The 22,881-nt window shown below is 45.1% G+C and overlaps 1 protein-coding gene across 15 annotated transcripts in view; it reads right to left on the reverse strand.

The window, feature by feature from the left end:
- The window catches only part of ptprma (protein tyrosine phosphatase receptor type Ma), a 204,457-nt gene that overhangs the window by 88,585 nt on the left and 92,991 nt on the right, over nucleotides 1-22,881 (reverse strand). For all 15 annotated transcript variants that reach the window (XM_064331104.1, XM_064331096.1, XM_064331107.1 and 12 more), the window contains exons 8-9: nucleotides 2,597-2,905; nucleotides 1,442-1,551 (exon numbers count right to left, since the gene is read on the reverse strand). In XM_064331104.1, coding sequence (XP_064187174.1) covers nucleotides 1,442-1,551; nucleotides 2,597-2,905 — 419 coding nt within the window. The remainder of the gene's footprint in view (nucleotides 1-1,441; nucleotides 1,552-2,596; nucleotides 2,906-22,881) is intronic.

A 22,881-nucleotide genomic window follows, 5' to 3' on the forward strand; every position in this document is an offset into this window, starting at 1 on the left:
AAAACTCTTAGCTGTTTACATTGTGTGTCTTACAATCGGGATCACTATCAACATCAAGCAAGCACACCGCATTCAAGTTTTTATCTGGCATGGAACCTTCTGGAATGTTTCACCTCACAGTGCTTTACCGAGGATGAACATGCACTAAACAGAAAGTACACATTCCGTGAGGAAGTCAAAGAAAGAATGGGTGGATGTTGATTACAGAGAAACTGAAAGCAGTTGACTAAGGAACGTGCTAGAAAGAGTATGCGCGCTAGACTGAGATTAATCCAGGGATGGTTCTTGTTCCATCATAAAATACACTGCATGAGCGACATGACACTGCAAGGAGAGTGATGGTCCGGTGACAAGCAGGCAGCTCCTGACTACCCAGCTCAACCTAAACTGCTTCCAGCTCTGTTAACAAACTTGTCAGTTCATCTGTCAAACAACATGCGATTAATTGTACACAAGTACGTACCGCTGTTTTTGTTCCGAGCCGCTAAGCAGGCCCTGGGAGGTACGTTTCTACTTTGTTTATCCGTAGAATGTAAGACTCAATTCTGATTAACACACACCTATTTGCAGCAGTGAAAACCAAATCAAATCTAATGCATTTCATAATAAAGAGGTTGCAGAGGTGTAACGGCATGCAGTGGCTGGCAAAATATTGGGCACCCCAGGTCAAACCGCGTGTTTTGTGAAAAGAAGTGAAAACAAGATATATTTATGCAATTTGTAATGCTCAGTTACTATTTATTTGCCGAATTTAACAAGAAAGAAAAAAAAAACAGGAAGTGCTTTAATATGCAAAAAACTTCAGGTGCCAAAAGTTTTGCACATCACTGTACATGCTACATGGGTTAACTCCTGACTGGGCTGATATAAAGTAATGCACGGTTGACTTCGTAATAGGGTGAAGCACATTTTCCAGGCATGCTTTCGGCATACTCGTACCCTTGGAAAGCAAGGTCGACATCAATCGTTACCTTAATGGTCCTGAGTGATCACCTTCATCGCACGTTAAGGCCATGTACTGTATTTCCTGCATAGAGGGGGTTGTTCCTCAAGATGACATCCACAGAGCTCAAGTAATTTCCCAGTGGTTTGAGGAACATGTCACCCAGTCACCAACATGCTATGGCCTTCTCAGTCGCCCAATCGAGCATTTATGGGATATTATGGAATGACACCTGAGACAGATCTTTCCAATTCCATCAACTAAGCAGGAGGCGATTGACTTTCTTGCGGGAAAGTGTTACTGTATATTCTTCACACAGAATTCCAGACTCTAGCCACACATGACGGCCCAGCACCAAAACAAGTGACCTTACTTAGGTGATGCCATTTTGTGTTCACAAACTGTGTCTTACTACCTATTAAAGACAAGCCCACTGGTATTGACCGGAATGTTTGCCCCTGGAAACGAAGTTACGGTGTGTTACCAACCGTGACTTACCTCATACAACGTGATTATGCCGTAGGTCTGTGCTGGTTCCCGCCACTTGAGGGCGATCTTTTCTTCATAGGTGCTTCCCTGAATGGATTCCAGAGGCACCGCCCCTGGCACTAATGGAATTTTAAAAAAAAACAAATGTCAGGCAACACCTCCTGTTGTTGCAGCTACAGAGGAAGTGATTAACATGACTTCCTGGAAGCTGAAAAAAATATAGTTATACACAAAGACAGCCGACTTTTGAATCATAACAAAGGCTTACCAGATAGTAAGGCAAATGCACTCATTTTTAACAAAACAGCAGCCATTGTGAATTAAAAAAAAAACTGAATTAACTAATTCAGCTAATGTCGGTTTATTTTATTCTGTGATAAAAGCAGATTCTTGGGCAGGCTGGTCAAAGTCTTTTTACTGATGCAGCATCAAAGGATTCCTTTCTTCTCTTCTCTCGCTGTCAAAATACACACTCATTCTCACTTGTGTAGAACTTTCAACATTTCCAGTAAGTTTTGTCAACACTGCCAGCTTTTCAGTTACTTTTACAGCTCAGTGATAGTCAATTAATATGTGACACTGTTTGCCTCCATTTTTTTTAGCTCTTTTTAAAGAGGAAACGAACATCAGTGCCAAGGACATATCTGCTTTCAAGCACTGACTGAGAAAAAGGAAAATTATAAATCCTGCATCATTGCCTGTTCTCCTTCTTTATTTGGAAAAAGAATATTCAAGCTACAACTTTCTGTGAGAAATCCATCCAGACATTTTGCAATGATTAGTTAGCAGAAGCAGGATCAAATTTAGACAACAATCCACAGTACACTTAACATTAACAATGCCAAACATTAGCATTATGTTTAAATACAGGCCTACTTTTTCAAGAGAGACAGAAAATGCATGCATATGATAGCACACAATATATGAAGGCAAACCTAGTCTAGTCTTGCATTATCTTAAGTCCTCTTCGGTGACAGTTCAATGAGAACTGAGGTACCCAATCTTGCTCAACTTCAAAATTTCCCCATTAATCATTGTAATGTTACTCCAGACTAGTATCAGAAATGCGCGTGTGAGGTCAAGAGCAATGACTTCATCGGAGTCAGCGGGTCTATCCGGGCATTCTGGTCAAGGATGAAGAAGGCGCGCTCTGTGAACACCCACCGTCCTCGTCGGTCAGCACGTCCAGCTCCTGGCTCTCCTTGACGCCCTCGGGGTTGCGGAGGACGAGCTTGACGCTGACGTTGGTGTAAGGCGACAGGCTGCGGATGGTGTGCTGGGGGGCGGCGCTCAGGGTGTCGTAGGACAGCTCCTCGCGGGTCTCCTCCTTGGAGCCGGCCCGGTAGCGGTACTGGACCGTCAGGTTGTAGCTGTGGCATCGGGTCACGTTGTAGCCGAAGGGCTCCCAGCGGACCGTGATCTGCTTGGACTGGATGTCCACCACCTCCAGCTTCCTGGGCCCGTGCATGGGGTCTGAAAGAGGAGACATGACCATTAATCCCAAAAGGCATGGAGAACATTATTCTACATTACCACATATACATACATTCCTTTTTGTACGTCGCTTTGGATAAAAGCGTCTGCCAAATAAATGTAATGTAATGTAATGTACATGAAGAGCCTACATACCATGCAGATCTACGTGCATGGCCACTTTTTCAAAAGGTATTCTGACCAGGACATGTTTCTGCCCCCTTTTTGTTCAAGAGTAAAATGCTTGTGTCTAGTTAGTGTCAATGGGTATTTTCCCATTGAAGAGAGAGCATTACCCATGAGGCACAAGTGCCGTTAATGTTCAAAACAAATATAATAGCAATGCTGTATCAGGATACACAGTGTAGACATGGCAGTTTTCAACTGCAAACATTTTCCATTTATTTTCTTCAGAACTATCAGGTTCTCCCATTTTCATTCAGTAATTTAATTTTATTTTCCACACTCCACTTCATTGTACTTCAATTTATTCATGTTTTCCACATTCCGCTTAGCAGAACGACAGTGCTTCCGACCTCTGCCCCCTCCCACTGTTGGAGCATGGCTCCATGTTCTCTCCCACCACTCTCCCACAAACTCCTGCCATGGCCCTGCGCACACATCATCAATCTCAGCGTCTCGCAGGCTCTGCTGGACCTGGTGCTGATCCAGGAGGGCCCGGGCCGACCGGACTATCGCCCCAGGCATCCCCTCCCCGTCACGGCTTAACTCTCGTGTCAACGCCCCCTGTGGGGGGTGGGGCAGCCAGAACGCGCGGTAATGGGATCGATTTCCATCCCGGGTTCAATTTTTCCACTCGCGGCAGCCGTGGCGTCTCTCTCACAAACCATTCGCCAGACCCTAGGAGACACCGACAGGCAATCTGGCACCCCCAGCGAATCCGGTTAGCATTCTAACGGAGACGCGCCGTGTTCTTCCCCGTTTTGTTTTACAAGCTCCGCTCAACAGAGATCACAGAACAAGCGAAACCCTGTTGAGGAACAAACGGTCCCAAAATATCTGTGTTTTGTCTGAAACCGTTTAGACGCGTAACCCGCGATGAAGTTGTCGCCAACGTTTAGTGACGTGGAAACGAAAACAGTTCATATGACCGTTTCCCTTACCCACTGTCAGCACAAAGAGAAACCCTCACGTCATCTTTGTATCAAAGAGAATGTTCACGTACATGCCCCAACTGATCCTCAACTGGATTCCTGCAATGATACCATATCTCTGACGTGTGAGTACCCACCGTATTCTGGCCATGTTTTCCTAGACCCATTCACAACTGCCTATCTGTTGCTATCTTTATTTACATTCACGACATGAGGAACAGCAGATTAAAACAAGGTGACGGCATGTTTTTGGTCAGATATGAGTTGAAATACAACTCTGGGGATAGTACTGGAATGAAATCAGGCTCTGGAAAGTCTCAGAAAATGCATAAATAGTTGGCATTATTCACAAAAAAGTATGACCATCCATATATCAGGAATCTCTTCTGAAGTTTGAGCTCAGATCTTTCTTCAAAAAGATTGAATTGTTGACGGTCCATGAAATCATAAATAAATTGTACAGCAAATAAAAAATAAAATAAAATAACTGAATTCAAATAAAATATCTATATGCATATTATCATGGTTTTTACAATTATGTTTTAAACCTAATCCTGGACTGGCCTTTAGATCACACAGGGATCTACACTGCAATCAAACGCCATAAAATGACTGTTTTCAAAACACAGAAGTCAATCTTGTATAAATGTGCACATATGAAAGCTCAGTTCCTCTGCACTTAATTGCTGTTAGCAAGACAATAGAAACATTCACCCCTGCATTACACAAGACAAAAATTACAAATCCCAAACAGCTGTGATGCTGACCAAATGGCCTTTTTCAATATCTGACGCTTCATGGGAAAGAACCTCCAAACTCTTGCTTAATTCACAGGGGTGGGAAAAATATGTAGAAAAATCATAGAAAATCTTGAGTCAAATCTTGTTTAGTCAAATCGAAATGAGTAATATCATACAAAGTCCAGGAAATAAGATCTATGTTCAGCTAAGCCAGGCAAAAAAAGGTGTGTAAGGTACTGTAAACCTAATCAGTTCTTAAACAACGATCAAGAATGTTTAAAGAATATTGCATGATAAAAACATCAACATTTTTTAAATGTATAACTTCATGTTTATTGAAAAGAGTGATGAACTCAGCAAAATAATGCTTTTTAAAGGTGGTATAATTTCAAAATAACATTGTATCATCAGGTGCGCCTTTTTAATAATTACACTGTATAGAGGGGTGTTTTGATTGCACAGGAATAGATAATGGTACTACACATCCTTCAACCATTAAAAAAAATTTGGGCTGACAATCTCTCTATATGATGTCACTTCAGACCCAGTTTCTTTCGGTGATGTAGCGCCACACGGAACATTAGAGCGCCTCGGCGCGCGAAAAGCAGACCAAAGCACGCCGTCAGGTCGCCGTCGCCTCCGTCACAGCGCCGAAATCTTCTGCAACGGTGGAAACATTCGCCCAACAGGTGCGCGCCGCGAAAGCGCGAACAATGGCCTCCTTCTGTTCCCGTCCCCTTTGAAGCGCTTCCAGAGAACCCTGTGAAATCAGTCGGCGCTGGCGGGGCCGAGAGCCGCGGGTGGTGGGGAGGGCGGTGCCACGCCCCGGCGCTCCCTGGCCTCCGCGCTGTGATGTCGCGGCGCGGAGATCTCCCCGGCAGCGCCGGCGCTTATCCCCGCCCCCCTTTCCCCCCGCGGCTGTCCGCGCGAAGCCGGCCCGAGGCTGACCGGCAAAAGCCGTTGTACCCCTTTTGTGGACCCCCACCCCCCTCGCTCCGCCCCGGTCTCACAGCATGAAAGCTGGCCTGGAGCAGGCCCGATGACAGCATGTGGGGCTTTGAAAAGCAACGTGACAAAGAGAGTCTTTTTTTTTTTTTTTTTTCACGGTAAAATTCTTAATCCTTCTTAATTTTCAGCACCGCCCCCTCTCTACTCGTTCCCTGGAAGCCGGGGCGTGTGCAGGTGTGCCTGTCAGCGGGACGCACCAGAAGTAAGAGCGCCTGCACCGCTAGGCTCCAGAACTGAACACTTCGGTGTGCTTCCGATGCAGGGTAAGTACCGTTAATGCAGTACGCACTGTTCCTTCGTCCAACAGGCAAATGTATCAGTGCAGCTTGGTCTCTGAGCTGCTTGTCCAACTCCATGAGGCTGTACAGTGAGATTTCAACAATGCTGGAGGAGGTATCTATCACCTACCCATAACCTTTAAGTTTAGTCAGAACTGTGTGCTTTGTAGTGGCTCAGAAAATGCCTTTTATGAGTGTGGGCAGATGAAACTTAGATATAGAAATATAGATACAGGCAGCTAAAACCTGAATATAGACACGTATATACAGTATCTATAAATATTTATGGGCCAGTACTGGCATTAAACCACAAAAATACTGGTGAAATAAAGCTTATATCCTTTGACTTCTGCTATGCCAGTTTTTTCTTTACCAGACAATATCCTTCAATAAGACAACACTGAAAACATTCTTCATAGAGGCCTAAAGTAGTTCTCTTTTTAAAAGTCCCCTCATGATGTTCCTTTCAAGCTACAGATCGCTCAAGTAATATGATTAAACTCACAGGAATGCATGATAAATGAAGATCAAAACATGCGGGGATGAATCACACTCGGAGATAACAGCCTCTTCCCTCGTTCCCAGGTGCCTGAGAAATATCGTCGCTGAATAGATGACTGAACACAGCAGCTCGGAAAACAAGTGCGGTAACTGTGAGAAAAATGAATAAATAAAATAAAATAAAATCTCAGACTTGAGGAATCAAAAGGTAACGCGGGCGTTTGATCTCGGGGCTTTAATAAAGATGATTAAAAAGGTGCGAAGGCCCGGAGGACGCCGTGCGAGCCGTCTGCAGATTAAACGGCCGCACGGCGTTTGCGTTTGGCAGGGGAGCGGTGCTGGGGAGGGGGAAGCGAGGCTCTTTTGTGCGGGCGGGGACACCCCACCCTCCTTCCCGCTCTCCGCGCGCGACTACGACGACGCTAGCCGAGACCGTGGCGACGCTCGCGGCATTGCGCAGTCTAAACTTTGACGTCAAAAAAAAAAAGGTGTTATTTACGCAAACTCTTAGACGAGTGTAATCGGGTATGTAAATATCGCGTACCGTATGTCATCGACGCTCTTTGTAATGCAACGGAAGGCTGCAGCCGGCGTCTGGCTTCTCCCGTGCCAGAAATACACGTGCTGCCGTAACCTTGGACATGAGGTCAAAAACTACCGTCTATTCCACAGGAGAGCGCGAGTAATTACAGCGTGAGCGTTACTCAAAAGGACAGGAAAAACCCACGGTCCTGAGCACAAACTGCCATAAATCACACACCCCAGATGCCTGCAACTTCATTAGTCCCTCACCAAACAACTGCAAATACGGCCGTATATATATTTATTTCCCAATGAAAGGCAATTTGTTCTTCCCCCCCCCACCTTCAGAAATTACCAAAGCTTTGAGGGACGGGAAAACAATTATTTACTGCGTCCTTTAGATTGACCTTTGACCTTCCCCCCAGCCGAGGAGGCGAGCGAGCGCAGCTGAACTCCATTAAATATTGAGAGTGACAATAATTGGCTGTATTTCAGAACGAAGATCAATGTCTAAATCAAACCAATGACTCATTTGGATGCTATGCGCAAGGAACTCCTGATGGCCTTTTGCACACGATAGAATATAAGCTTTAGGACAATGCAATGAGAGGGTATCTGAATGAAGCAAAGTGGTTTAACTTTCAGCTAATTTCCTTTCAATAACTTGTCAGTACCAGCTTGAAATATAAAAATGCCCTGCTTTTCTGTTGAAACTCCAAACTCGATTGCATTAAAATAATTTGCTGATCACTTCAATAAAAGGTTGCTTAATCATTCTGTTAGTTGACTAGCTTAATGGGACTAGTAATGTCACCTTGAATAAATGGAGTCAACATTATTCAAACAAATTAACCTGCTTTTCTCCAGCTACCCCCTACACCCCCCCCCCCCCCACAATGATAGTATTGCAGTTAAGCATTTTTTGCACATAATACTGAAAAAGACACTTATTACACTGCCTAGTAATTAATTTTATTCTACAGCAGTTATCTAACCGTGTATTTTTTAACTACATAATTACCAGCTAAAAACGTGTTCCAAACGATGAGCTTACCATTAATCACGCAACTTGCTGACAGCCAGCCCAGTAAAGATGAAATATTACGGCCCGAGCCCCGGACCGAGGGCGGAGTGTTACTGTGGGAATAAGCCGCGCGGCTGGATGTGTTCCAGGGCGGTCTGAGCGGGACGGAAAACACGCGCTCCGGTGTCAGCGGCAGTAAAGTCAGCCGCCCCGCCGTTTACGATCCGTCCCCGGCGATACCATCTCACCTCGAAAGCGCCGCGCATGCCCCCCTCAGGAGCAATTCGCCCTTCAGACTTCGCGGGCCGGCGATACCGCTGTCCAGATTGATACCTGGGCTTCATTTCAACGCATCGATTTTTCCACCTTTCTCCTCTCGCGGTAATTCATGGGAAGCCTGCTAACAATCTATTGATCAGCCTCGCCTAAAAAAAAAAGAAACTACCGGACAAATCACTGTTGATTGACGCAGATAATCCATCGCTGGAAAAACAAAATGGATGTCCCCCACCTCTGATAGGAGGACGAGGCGCTGATAAACCGCACCAATATTAAGTGCCAGTTCAGAGCTGGTCTATAAACAAATAGCCAAGGCCAAACTGCAAAGGCAGAGATAAGGAAGAACACTCCCGTCTAGGGGGATGGGGAGGGGATGGTGACAATGTTGAAATAAATAACATATACACTGGCAGTATCTCGCCATTGAACATACAGTAACTCTATTTTTTTTAATCAGAACTTCCAGATTCAAAAGGGTTCACTGCAGAATTTTCAAAAAAATTTGCAGGGAAATGATGTCCTGTAAATCGGCTTGATGCACACAGATGAAATGGTTCAACTCTGAGGTAAATTGTAAAACACAGACACACACACGCATGCAGACACACACACGCATGCACACACGCACACAGTGCAGTCCAGAAGTATTTGCACAGTGACACATTTTTTGTTGTTCTGTACTTATTATACAACATATTAAACTTGAAATGAAACAATGAATATGAGGTTGAAGTGCAGACTGTCAGCTCTAACTGGCAAGAATCTACATTCATATCAGATAAACCATGTAGGAATTGCAGCCCTTTTTTATACATTTTGGGGGACCAAAAGTAATTTGCCAAATCCTCATACTGTCTGAAGTTATTGTACACAGAAAAATTGTAACTGGATGGAAAAAAAATCTTATACTCAAAACCTAATATTCACTGTATTTCAAATCCAATGTGCTGGAGTACAGTGCCAAAACGACGTATATAACAGCTGTAACCTTCACAAGACAAACGTCTCTTCTACAGAAGCTTTTCACACAAACCAGCAAAAGAAATGGTTTGGGGGGGGGGGGCACTCCCTCTGTCAAGCATCATCTCCATTTACCTCCCCCTCTTTCAATAGTGCCATCCAGACAAAAAAATATGTTTAAAACCCTCTATTTGTGGAACTATCTTTTGGCCGCACTCAGTAAACAACGGTTACACTAAAAGCAGGCGGAATTGCAGGGGTGGCCAAGCACAGAAATCAAATTAGACCCACCGGTCCTGAAGTGACATGTGCACTACGGTTGGAATTTACACCAGCCGGGCAAAAATGCGCCGGGAGAGTCGCATTTCTGGAGCGTGTGGGGGGGAAAGGCGCATTTCTGGAGCGTTTGGGGGAGAAAGGCGTATTTCTGCAGCGTTTGGGGGAGAAAGGCGTATTTCTGGAGCGTTTGGGGGAGAAAGGTGCATTTCTGGAGCGTTTGGGGGAGAAAGGGCATTTCTGGAGCGTTTGGGGGAAAGGTGCATTTCTGGAGCGTTTGGGGGAAAGGCGCATTTCTGGAGCGTTTGGGGGAAAGGCAATTTCTGGAGCGTTTGGGGGAAAGGCGTATTTCTGGAGCATTTGGGGGGAAATGGCATTTCTGGAGCGTTTGGGGGGGAAAGGGCATTTCTGGAGCGTTTGGGGGAAAGGCAAATTTCTGGAGCGTTTGGGGGAAAGGCGCATTTCTGGAGGTTTGGGGGAGAAAGGCGCATTTCTGGAGCTTTGGGGGGAAAGGCGCATTTCTGGAGCGTCTGGGGGAAAGGCGCATTTCTGGAGCGTTCTGGGGGAAAGGCGCACTTCTGGAGCGTTTGGGGGGAAAGGCGCATTTCTGGAGCGTTTGGGGGGAAAGGCGCATTTCTGGAGCGTTTGGGGGGAAAGGCGCATTTCTGGAGCGTTTGGGGGAAAGGCGCATTTCTGGAGCGTTTGGGGGGAAAGGCGCATTTCTGGAGCTTTTGGGGGGAAAGGTGCATTTCTGAGCGTTTGGGGGAGAAAGGCGCATTTCTGGAGCGTTGGGGGGAAAGGCGCATTTCTGGAGCGTTGGGGGAAAGGCGCATTTCTGGAGCGTTTGGGGGGAAAGGCGATTTCTGGAGCGTTTGGGGGGAAAGGCGCATTTCTGGAGCGTTTGGGGGGAAAGGCGCATTTCTGGAGCTTTTGGGGGGAAAGGCGCATTTCTGCAGTGTTTGGGGGAAAGGCGCATTTCTGGAGGTTGGGGGGAAAGGCGCATTTCTGCAGCTTTGGGGGAAAGGCGCATTTCTGGAGCGTTTGGGGGGAAAGGCGCATTTCTGGAGCGTTGGGGAGGAAAGGCGCATTTCTGAGCGTTTGGGGAAAGGCGCATTCTGGAGCGTTGGGGGAAAGGCGTATTTCTGGAGCGTTTGGGGGAAGGCGCATTTCTGGAGCTTTGGGGTGGAAAGGCGCATTTCTGAGCGTTTGGGGGGAAAGGCGCATTTCTGGAGCGTTGGGGGAAAGGCGCATTTCTGGAGGTTTGGGGGGGAAAGGCGCATTTCTGGAGCTTTTGGGGTGGAAAGGCGCATTTCTGGAGCGTTTGGGGGGGAAAGGCGCATTTCTGGAGCGTCTGGGGGGGAAAGGCGCATTTCTGCAGCGTCTGGGGGGGGAAAGGCGCGCTCTAATCAGCGGCGGGCGTCCGGGGCGCCTCGAGTGTCGGGCCCTGGCGCGATGCAGGAGGGCAAATGACTTCACACGGCTGGATCGTAACGCCGCCCTCTTAGGGAAAATTAAAGTGCTCACAGGCTGTCGGGAGACCGGGACCGTTCCAGTTTTACGCCGTGGACCGGCAGTATATCAGCGGGCATCGCGGGAGAATGGAATTATAATGAGGTCGTAGATTTATGCGAGGAGCGTGGCCTGTCATCATCTGTTTAAGATATGTGAATGAGAGCTGAATGCTAATACTGGGGCAAAACGGGTTAGCCGATGATGGCACGTCATGTGAGACATGCTATAACTGTAGAATTCAAGTATAGGAAATGTGGCACTTCAACTTCTGAAAGGTTATGGACGGTGCATCACTGGAGAGGGATTAAGGGTGTGATTGTGAGCGTGTGTGTGCGCGTGTGTGCGGCAGGGGGCTGTTCTGTTGTGTATTTGTGCATGCATATACATACGTGCATCTGCACTGTGAGTGTGACTGGGCGTGTGCATGTTTGGGTTTGGGGGGGGGGGGGCAGGGGGGTGCTAGTGCTCTCGAACAATCCAATCACAATTTCCCCGAGTAGCAACCTCTTTCGATTCTCACGCCCCTCGTGGAAATTGAGGGTCAGGGGTCAAGGTTGACGTTGACAAAAAGAAAAATGAATTTCATTCCCCATTAAGCTTCAGTTAAGGGCTTTTGCATTGAGCAGCCGATACCCGCAATAAATCCTGGAGCAGAGTGAGGAGAAACCTGCCATTTAAATTTCTCGCACATCTAAATGGGAAGGTGGACACACTGGGTGACATTGAATGGTTTTTTTAAGCTATTACTCAAGGCTCAAGAGATGGGTCATTAATGTCGCACATATTGTAAGATTGCATTCTCCGCACACAACCAGGCTGGTAAAAGCTCAATAAAGAAGCGCATCATAATGGCGGGGAAATGGGCTTTCTTCACGCTGACCTCCGAAGAAAGGCTCTGGCGATGAGCGGGCATGTCGCGTGTCATTTCGCTTTTCACGTCAGAGACCGGTTAGGCCGTTTGTTTGCCTACCGCCTTTGTGCCGGCTTCCGCCTAGCTGGATAACACATCGCGCGAATGATGATGCTTCTTAAAGGCGGGGGGGAGGCGACAAATTCTCAAGCATGGAGGCGACAAATTCTCAAGCATGAATTTTTAAAGATCTCAGGAGAGGCAGTGGGGACCAGACAATGTGACGAGGGCCTCCGAGACATGTTCTTTGAAATATGAGCAATAAGCTGAAAGGAATAAGCAAGAAATGGGTATGGTAATGAGGGAGCCAGATCAGCAGGTAGGAGTGTTCCCCTTTGTGTGGGGAAATTAGAGTCTGAGTTTCACTCTAGCTCGAGAGCTCAGGTAGGTAACATGCTAACGGGAACAAAATTGGTATTCTTGGCAGAAGCTGAATTATCACCTTCTTCCACTCCTGCCAATGTAATTAAATAATTTTAATTTGACATTTAGATAGAACTATTAACTGGTTTTTTATCATTATTGCTTGACATTTAAATAATGTTTCTCAATTATTGGGACATTATTGCCTTCTGTTAATTCTAATGGGTAGCACATCTAACCTTTATCGTACAATTAGACAACAGAATTACCCAAAATGCACACCGTCGCAGGAAACTTGAATAATGAGTGTTTTAGCCATTGTGGCTTTCAACAACTGATGTAGATACATGCAGGGGAAAAAAAGAGCACATCCATGACCTTGCTCCTTCTACCGGAGATGGGTCTCTCGCTGCTGTCCTTTAGGAGCGGTGTTTCCTCAGCTGGAAAGAAAAAGCACTTATCCCAGAGGAGGGGGGGGGGGGCATCCACAGTCTCTCTAGTCACTGCCCTTTCCCAGGTGAGCAATAGTTGGGCTCCCAAGATGGAGAAATCAGGGCCTCACAATGAGACTTCACTTGATGACCAGGACTGAAGATGGGAGCTACGCGGCATAATGCTAAAAGCCACATCGCAAAAGGGCATGGGCACCAGAATCATTTGGGGCCAAACATAGAGGAAGAATGTTTTTTTTAAACATACTGTAATGTTATATCAAGATATAATAAAATACACTGGATATATGTCAAGGGGCTGTTTCAATGGAGAGTTCATCTTTGCTTCTCCAACATTCCAGAAAACCACCTCTCCTACATGACTGTAAAGTAATGCAATCCCATTGGTCGGGCTGACCAGGTCAGTAAGCCAACTGACCGGATCCTCTACTTGGGTAGCCAGCTAGCTAAATATACTATTGAGTTAGCTCAACAGGCTTATTGAAGTTAAGCAAGTTGGAATTTTGATGGTGGTCTCAAGAAACGCCAAATTTATTTTCCAGAAGGAAACCGCTTATACCTTCATGCAATTCCTTAATTCCATGGTTTGCAATTACATCAGCTCAACAATTTCCTTCAGCGCTACACAAGACTTTCCGGCATTAAAAACAGAAAAATAAATGGGTGTCAAAGACGGAGGGGCCTTTGGTCCCCTAGGGCCACTATAGCGCCGGTATGTTCTCGCAGTAGAGGTGTACACCTAAGCCCTTTTCGGATGGCAGCACATTCAAAAACAAGTCGGTTTCCGGTTTCCGGGGGTAGATCACACGGGCGGCTGTTACCATGGCCACCGGCGCCGATCTCCGCAAACAAGATATCAGCAACAATGAAAGCTGTGTTCCAGTGGAGGGTGTTTTTCATGTTCGCGCCGGAGCCCGGGCAGCCGGCCTGATCTCCCCGTCACTCATCTCTATTACGGCACCATTCACCGGGCTTCTGACACAGCTGAGCAGCGGCAGCGGATCGCAGAGCGTCGGCATATTCATTTATTGTTTTTGAAACCGCAGAAAGGATTTCTGCAATATCAACATAGCCATCTGGGTAATGACAGGGCTTTCATCCTTATCAAAGCCTTTTCATATCTGACGGAAGCAGCCAATAATGATAGCTTTTGACAACCGACAATCAAAACTCAATTACTCTCCCAGAGTGCTCTCCTGTACAATGGGTCCTCCAGCAAAGACGCTTCCCCATCCCCTCCCCCCCACCCCTCAATCCTGGTGCGCAGCAACCCCTCCAAATGTGGGTGAAAAACATTGCCTCAGCTGGGGAAATGCACTACCCCCTTCATTTGCAACTCAGTTCATCCTTTCAACACACCAGAGGGGGGGGATCAGGGTCAATTGCCTTCCCTCAAAATTATCTCTACACCCTCAGTTAAGTTCTAGGGGACGTCAGTGAGGCCGCTCAACCCTTGCTGTTAATTCTACTTCTACACCTGCAGCACTTAACGCTTCAATGCGGTTGGATATGGAGGTGTCATCGTCCGTTTGGGCATACTGGCATACATCTTCTACAGCCTGGGCGTACACGCCAAAAATTTGCAATTACATGATGGAAATGAAATAAATGGTTGGAGCTATGGGTATCGGTAAACCTCCGCATTTTGAGGTAACTGAACAGTTAATAATTTTAAATTGGCAGCGTGTCCAATAAGGCAACACAGTAGAGAGCTTGGTAGAATTTTTGCGCACTAAAACATAAATTCACAACGTTATTTTAGAAATTCGACTGAAAGGATAAAGCATTGTGGAGCCTGTTGATGGGATAAATTAGTTACATTATCCACCCATGCGAATTGTAATGCCTTGCTGAAATATAACACAATTTACCATAAAAACTCTCCACTCTATCAAAGGCATCTTTACCTTCATCCTAAAGTTAAGCAAAATACATTAGTTGAATTATCATCAGAATTTGCCAGTTTGTCAGTAGGAGTATTCAACAGCAAATATACATTTCACAATGCATATTTGCCAGCAATACTTTTAGTCAGTTTCCACCTGATATGACAGGGTGCTTTAATACCTCTAACTGGACATATACAAATGCTTGCTTTTTCAGTGATTTTCATGTCTCAGATAAATCTGTGCCATGCAATGCTCATTCTGCTGCATTAGAAATTTAGGTACTGTACTGCAGGTACACTATATGACCAAAAGTATATGGACACCTCTTCATCCCTGCAGCAATGCTCCCTGCAGCAATGCTCCAACAACTAGTATAAAGCCTTCTCAGAAGAGCGGAGGTTGTTAGCACCAGAGGGTGGACCAACTCCATATTAACAGCCATAATTTTGGATGAGATGTTGGATGTCAGGTGTCCACACACTTTTGGCCATGTAATGTATCTGCAACAGATGCTGAAAATTTCACACTCCGATCATTAGAATGCTGGAGCAAACAGAATTAGAGTTAATGGACATTAACACGTAGCACAACAACCTGAAAGAAAAACACAGCTTCTTGTATAATGTGCAATCATTAATCAAAAAGCACAAACCTGTTATTGTCAATTTTGCTACCAAACAAATATCAATAAAGGACAACTCCTTAACTGAAAATGACAGCTGCAAACTAGAAGACAAACTGTTTTGCTCCTTCTCTTCACTTAATTTATTGTACCTAAACTATCTAGGCTTACACATTTCAATGAACGTCAGGGACTGGGCTGGGTAACCATTCACCAGTGCCTGCTGTAAAGGCAACCTCAAACTTATAAATATGGCTGAAAAAACATCATTTCAGGACTTTATTCTAATTCAAATGCTTTATTGGCATGACTTATTTCAAAAAAATATTTCCAAAGTGTAGTAATAACAATAATCATAGTAATACAGAAAATGGCAACAATAAAACAGCAAGTGATTTTTTTTTTCAACCACATGAAAGCTGCAAGGCCTTGCTTTGGGGTCTTATCAGCACCCAATAGACACCAGCAATGTTTTTTTTTGTTGCCAGAAACATTCCACATGTCCTCCAATGTTTGTTTCCTACCAAAAGACCCACACACTATCTCATACACATCACAAAAACGTGTAGCTGTGAATAATTTCTTCAGCGGCCAAAGGATCTCATTGCATTCTTTTGTATGGCGGAAATGCTTTAACTGATCTGATAACATCTCACAAGAAAAAACCGAGACCAAAATAAGTGCAAAAAAGAAAAAGAAAACTAAAACAAAATCGCAGCTGCAAAACAGCCTGGGAAACATCACAGAATACTTTCACCCAAGCTTATCTGAAAAATTGCTTAATTTCTGTCTGTGAAACACAGGCCTGCCTATGTCTTCTGTCAGTGTCACATAGAAAGGAGTCTCTGGACGGTTTCGCACTGATGATCTCAAAACGCTTACACTGTCACATACAGAGCGAGTAAGGGACACAGAAAAAAAATCGATCAAATGAAGACGCACACAGATTCCGAAAATAAAATTTCCTGGGGGAAAATGGACAACAATGCTTAGCTAGCTCGCTTACACCAAGATTCACAGCAGCTGCCCTGGAACACCTTGGGAAAAATCAAATCCCGCATCAATGTGCAGGGCGAGAGCTTGAGAGCGCACCCGTAACATTGCGTGTTTTTTGAGGACCAGGGAGGGTAAACATCACCGCCCGATCCGGCAGGCTGACGCACATTCTCCACGCCAATTACCCGCCATCTTACCGCAGCTGCCGCCTGGGGCAGTGCGCCGTATGTGGTACTGTACGGTAGGGGAGAGGCTCAGGAGAAGCCTAATGGCCTACTTCAAGGATAAAAGGCAGGTCTATTTTATTTACTGGGTTCCTGGTGTATGATGAATTATAGAAATCCATTAAAATATGTACGTACTAACAGCTGAAATGGAAGATTGATTTTATTCCATGTTTGCTCCGTCTTGCATTCCCCCAGTTGGAATGCTGAAAAACGCAGTAAACATTTCCAGCACGGAGCCACTGGGTGCATCCCTTCAAAAAGCCAAACATGGTTTAATTCACTTGCGTCTAAAGTCCCTTTGCCGTGTGTCTGACTCACATCATGGAACTTGATAACGGAAATGAAATGGTATTAAAATGGCGGCTTAATTTCGGTTTCTTGCCATACAGAAACTGGAAAGAGAGCAAGACGAATTACAACACTTCAAATTTCAACACCCATTAAAATAACAGGCAATTAGTAAAGACTTATTTATGTGTAAGAAAAACACATGCTCAAATCTTCACCATTTCCCCGTTGCATTGTGAAAGCACGGAACCTGTCTGTGTAGCACTTCCTCTTTTTAATTTATGATGGCTACCTGATAAAAGGCTCATATCTCTTCTTAAGACAGCTGCAATAGCAAATTTTCAGTTTGGCCTGGGGCAAAGAGGTCCGAGTGTGCAGCAGATTGAAGATTGGAGCCAGACTAATGCAGCCAGGCCTCCTTGGATCATGGAATATTGACTTGAACACCGGAGCCCACTCCATGCCTGCAACCATGGTTGCGATTGAGAAAACAGTATCATCATTAATCAAGATACTGATAGCCTGCGTCTGAGTGAAATGTCTTCCACAGATCACATATGAAGGTATGAACTTATTTTGAGGAAGGGTTGGAGGAGAAAAGATAATGTCTGCCTCATTGTAAGAAAGGAAATCGCATGCAGCAACACATATGCGTTGAAATTTGTGTTGCTGATGCATTTGACTGTACCGCACCCAAGGGAATGCATAGGCTATAGAAATGGATCCTTCATATTTTTTGTGCAACGGCGACTTCTATTCGCACCCATCTCGGTTGTTCAGTGAAGATAAATAATGACATAGCATTCCACCAGAAAGTTGAGAAGATGAGTTTGTCAGCTTTCATTTACCTTGCAGTAACAGCTATTGTAGAACATATATAGAAGACTGAGGGACGAAGAGATATTAGAAAAAAGAACAGGAAATTGCATTGCTTTTTCAATAGGCCAATGAGATTAAACAGGAAAAATTACCATAGAAATGATGTTTCAAGCTGAAAACTGAAGCCCCTTTAAAACTCAAATGCCGATTGTGCACCATGTTAGAAAATATGCTGTGAATAGAACAATAAGATCAGTTTCTTTTTTTTGTTCCATTAATGAAATGAAATGCACAGCTAAAGAAACTCATTTGAAAGCCTTCATCCAATTGGAGTGGAGACACCATTTTCATTTCTGCTTAGTTATTAGTGTCTGGCACAGATAGGCTCGTCAGGGAGCAACGATCGTCACGCAGATATGGCCATAAGATCTAAAAAGAGAGGCAAATGCACCCATTCAGAGCTAGCAAATGAAGGTCACAATCAGACAGCACATACCAGACATTAGAGTCTGTTGCTTAGGTGAATCAGAATGACTGATGAATAACAAATAAAGAAGAAATTCAATGTAAAACAGAAGGAATTACAAGCAAAACAACAGATACTTTCTCAAGTTTCTCAAACAGCTTTTTTTCTAGTACACCAAATGGCAGCTGCGTAAAGCAACAGCGATAGTCACATCGACTAATCTGCTAATAGGAGGACGGAAAGAAACATCAGTTTCTGGCTCAATGAAATGTGTATGTCTGAGATGACAAAAGCATATTTCTCAGAACTGGAGTGGCAATTTGGGTTTTAAGACTTTACTACTTTTATTACGTTTTTCTTTCCCGTATTCCATTAGCTGACCCACTCTTGGATAGTTGTAATGGATGGGAACACACCATTGTATTAAAACAAATAGCAGCTGTAGTCATTTAAGAAACAGGGAACGGTACCTGTAAGCCAAAATATTTTCAATTGTGGCAAATATTTTCTTTTTGAAAAAATGAAAGGATAAAAACCTTTGGTATAGAAGGACTACAGTTGACAATCGAGAAATGAAATAACCTGTGATAACGATTATCTGTGCAAATAGGTTTTCAACTCGGAAAGTGAATTATTCACTGGAGTTCCTTTTTAAACGTGTATTAGAATGCCAAGTCAAATACCCATTCATAACATGTATGCTTCAATTTCAAAACCATTCCAAATCTAACCTTAGCTGGCTACTCTTACAAAGGTGGGCATTCATGCTCAGCTTCCCTGTGTCATTCTGAGCATGACGCTGCTGGTGCTTTTCCTCATTTGGCTGTAACAAACTGCTCTAAATGGAGTTAGACACAAAGAAAAGAAAAATAACACCTGTCAAAAGGTGGAAGTTTAAATCACACAAGCCTTCAGACAACTAGAAAAAGTTACAAGAAACTGCATGTTCCAAGCCAAAATCAGCAAGAGTATGATGCCCTATGGATACCTTTCCTAAAGGAGAGTAAATGTTAAGGGTCATGATTAGATACGCTTTGGGTCACAGGTGTTATTCTGTTATTCCAAAATAAATTTCCTAATTATTGATGCACTGAGTTCATTTTTATGTAAAAGAATAAAAAATTTCATGACTGCAGTTAACTTAACCATTAGCCAAATAGCAGCTTGTTTTCTCCACATAAATCCATTTACTAGTTTGCCTCTAGTTATATTTACAAACAAATAAGTTGTAAATGAATGCAGTGCTCTGGAATTACTGTATGCTGCCAGTAAAATTAACAACGGCTTAAGTTGGCAATGAGCAGGGATGTTAATAGCACAAGGTGGGGGGTGCAACTTAGCTGTTGGTGCGCAACTTAAGAAAATACAACTTTATTTAATCTCCCATGCATTATACAGTAGCTACACACTTAGCAATACAAAGCCTTTGAAAATGAGGGTGATCAGTACTACAAAACAATTCTTAACTCTGAACATGATGTCAGAATACACCAATTTTTCCTAGTTTTGCCATTTTTTATATGGAAAAAAGGCACACACATTTTTTTTCCAATGCTAGCTGTTTGCAGGTCATAATCCTCCCTTGTACTGTAACTTCACTGGTGGTGTAATGAGGACAGTATACATTTGAACTAGTCGGAGAGCTGGTGGATGACAGACAGTGAGAACTATCTGGAGTCAGAAATACAATAGTTTCCTACGGGAGGACGTTTGTATATGAAGAATTGCTGGTGGTTGACACGGGTGGAGGTATAATGGGGGATGGTAAAATAAATAATCACATCACAAGTCTACAGACTGCCTTAAGCAAAAATCAAATTATGTCACCAATCTAAGCTTAGGCTTATCTTATCTAAAAAACGTAGCATTCTAGCTCATTCTACAAATGAAAATAAAGTCTGCTGCCTATGGCCACAGGAACACCAGGTGCTCTTTTTTCTTCTCTGAAATAACAGCCCGGAATCACTGGACACCAGAGAATGCAATCTATACATCTTCCCCAATGAAGACAGCCACTTCCAGCAGGCCAAACCAATAGCCCAGTCACCAGTGTAATCTCTGCCAACACACATGGGTATTAAATGAAATGGAGAGAGAAAGAAAGGAGGTTTTTTTTGTAGGAGTGTGAGGGGGGGGGGGGGGGTCCGTGTGCAGAAAACAGCAATTTTTCATTTGTCTAGCAATGTGCTATCTGTCAGTAGAGGCCTGTTCCCCCAGGCGCTGACTGGGGGTCAGACCAGTCGGTATGGGCGGGCCTAAGGGGGCCAGCCCCGCCCACTCGGAATGCTGTGCACCCCCACAGAAATATATCTGATCATGTTCATATAAAGCCACAATACCCACACCTGGTCTGCAATCTGTTGTTGAGCGATGGCCGCTTCACTGCTGGATTAATAAAATATGGGACTATTAAGTATATACAAATGACTTCATTTGTGCCCGCTCCCATGACGGTTCATGAATCCCCGCCACCCACCCACAAGACTGAGGCCGAGCGACTGGACTGCTAGGGGTCAGTGTGCCGCGGGAGCGATGTGGCGCGCTCACTCGTGTAGGAATCTGTCTCCATTCACCGTGCTCCGACGGGTCCAGCGGCAGCTGTTCCAGCGAAACAGAAGGAACATGAATTTTGCGAGACGAGACAATCTGTTTTGGCTCAGTGGGGGGGTGATCAAAACGACCTTTCAAACGCGCGAAACCTCGCCGAACTTGTGAAAATGAAACGTGACGGACAGTGACAGGCGACTGCGGTCTCTCCGTCTACACCCCCAGCCCACCCCCCCCCTCCCCCCACCGTTCAGCGTCGACACTTGACTAACGGAGCATATGAACGAGGCTGTGTAATTGACAAATTTCGTCGGCTGTGGAGCGGAGTGCTCCCTTGACGCCTCGACGGGTGTGACGGGTCTGTTCTCGCAGCTCTTTTTCCCCCCTCCTCCCTGAAGCTGAGAGGACCGTGACAGGACGGACCCGGCTGGCCCTCGGCTCCGGCGGCGCGGCTCCCGGCGCTCTTGTAACGACCTTCCCCCCGGACGCCCGCGTGTCCCGGGACTCGTCGCCGCGCGGGACGCGCGTTTTAATATTTACAGCCAGGTTCTCCTGAAACGCGCTCGCGTTCTCCTTTTGCTCCAATTTACGGCACTCGGGCTGGAAGCACTTACAGCGTGTCAGAGATACACGCGGGCCCCGCGCCCAGACAGTGCAATTGCTGATAAGAGCATGTGAATTGTGGCTCAGCTAAAAGATGGGAGGAGAAGATACGGTACCCTCTTTCAGTGTTTTCCTACTTTTATCATTTCTCTTCCGTAAAGAAAGATGTCATTTCGAAGGTGACTTTCAAGATTGTGTTTTTTTTCTTTTTCTTTCAGCCTCCCGGTCTAGCCTGTAGAAGACTTAGCGTTTCATTTCCAGTGGGATCAACGTATTTAATTTGCCTGCTGGGAAGACTGCAGCACGGAGGCGGCGAGTGACGTGCCCGGGGCTGCCAAGTGAGATACGCTATGCGGCCAAAAGTATGTGGGCACCTGCCATCCAACATCCCATCCAAAATTATGGGTATTAATATGGAGCTGGTCTGCCCTTTGCTGCTATAACAACCTCCACTCTTCTGGGAAGTCTTTATAGTAGATGTTGGAGCATTGCAGCAGGGATTTGCTTCAGCCAGAAGAGCATTAGTGAGGTTGGGCACTGATTGGGCGATTAGGCCTGGCTCACAGTTGGCTTTCCAATTGATCCCAAAGGTGTTGGATGGGGTTGAGGTCAGGGCTCGGTGCAGACCAGTCAAGTTGTTCTACACCGTTCTCAACTAAACCGTTTCTGTATGGACCTTGCTGCGTGCCCGGGGGCATTGTCATGCTAAAACAGGAAAGGGCCTTCCCCAAACTGTTGGGGAAGCACAGAATCGTTTAGCATTCAGATTTCACTGAAACTAAGGGGTCTAGCCCAAACCATGGCCCCAGACCAAGGGGTGTCCTGATACTTTTGGTCATATAGTGTACTTGCACGGCAAGAATTCAAACATAGGAGGTCCTGGCCTTCAAATCTCTTCCTGCAGTAAGCAGAGGCCTCAGCCTTTAAGCTGCATCCATTGCTATTGTTAGGAGGTCCCAATTCAAAAGCATATGAATGCTGATTGAAGTATAAACAGACCTTAAGAAACGATAAAGGAAACCGGTGTCTGGTGTCGCGGCTAAGGAAGAGCAACGTTTAACAATTACTCCAAAACTCTAGTGGGGCGGACCCTTAGTTAGTTTTTGCTAGTCCTTGCTTTAATAAGTCTTAATAGAGCGAGTGAGGAATAACAAAGCAAAATGGAGGCTGTAGAATCGAGTTCACAAACTGCATGTCTAGGGAAGACCAGAAAAAAAGAAAGGGGGGAGAAAGAAGGACAAGAAAGAGGGAAGCGGTTTCAGGAGAATAGAGCGTGAAAATCAGATGTGTAAAGAGGATATGAGCAGAGCAGGAGATAAAGAATGCATAGCCAGAAATGAGCAGAATGGACATCAAATTGCTGAAATGTAAGAAAAGGGGCAGCAGAGTGAAGAGAAACATCTAAGTACATCGGCAAGGAAACGGGGGGAAAAACCCAAGAGAATGGGGAAAGCGCCTTTTAAAGCGCAAGCTTTCGTTAGAAATGCAAGTGAAAATGCGCTTCCCTGTTTATCTTGTTTTCTGTCATTGCAAATTCAGATGACACCAAAACATGTGACGTGCGTACGTCTGAAAGACA

The sequence above is a fragment of the Anguilla rostrata genome, chromosome 4, assembly GCF_018555375.3.
Source record: "Anguilla rostrata isolate EN2019 chromosome 4, ASM1855537v3, whole genome shotgun sequence".
In the NCBI taxonomy this organism is placed as follows: Eukaryota; Metazoa; Chordata; class Actinopteri; order Anguilliformes; family Anguillidae; genus Anguilla; species Anguilla rostrata.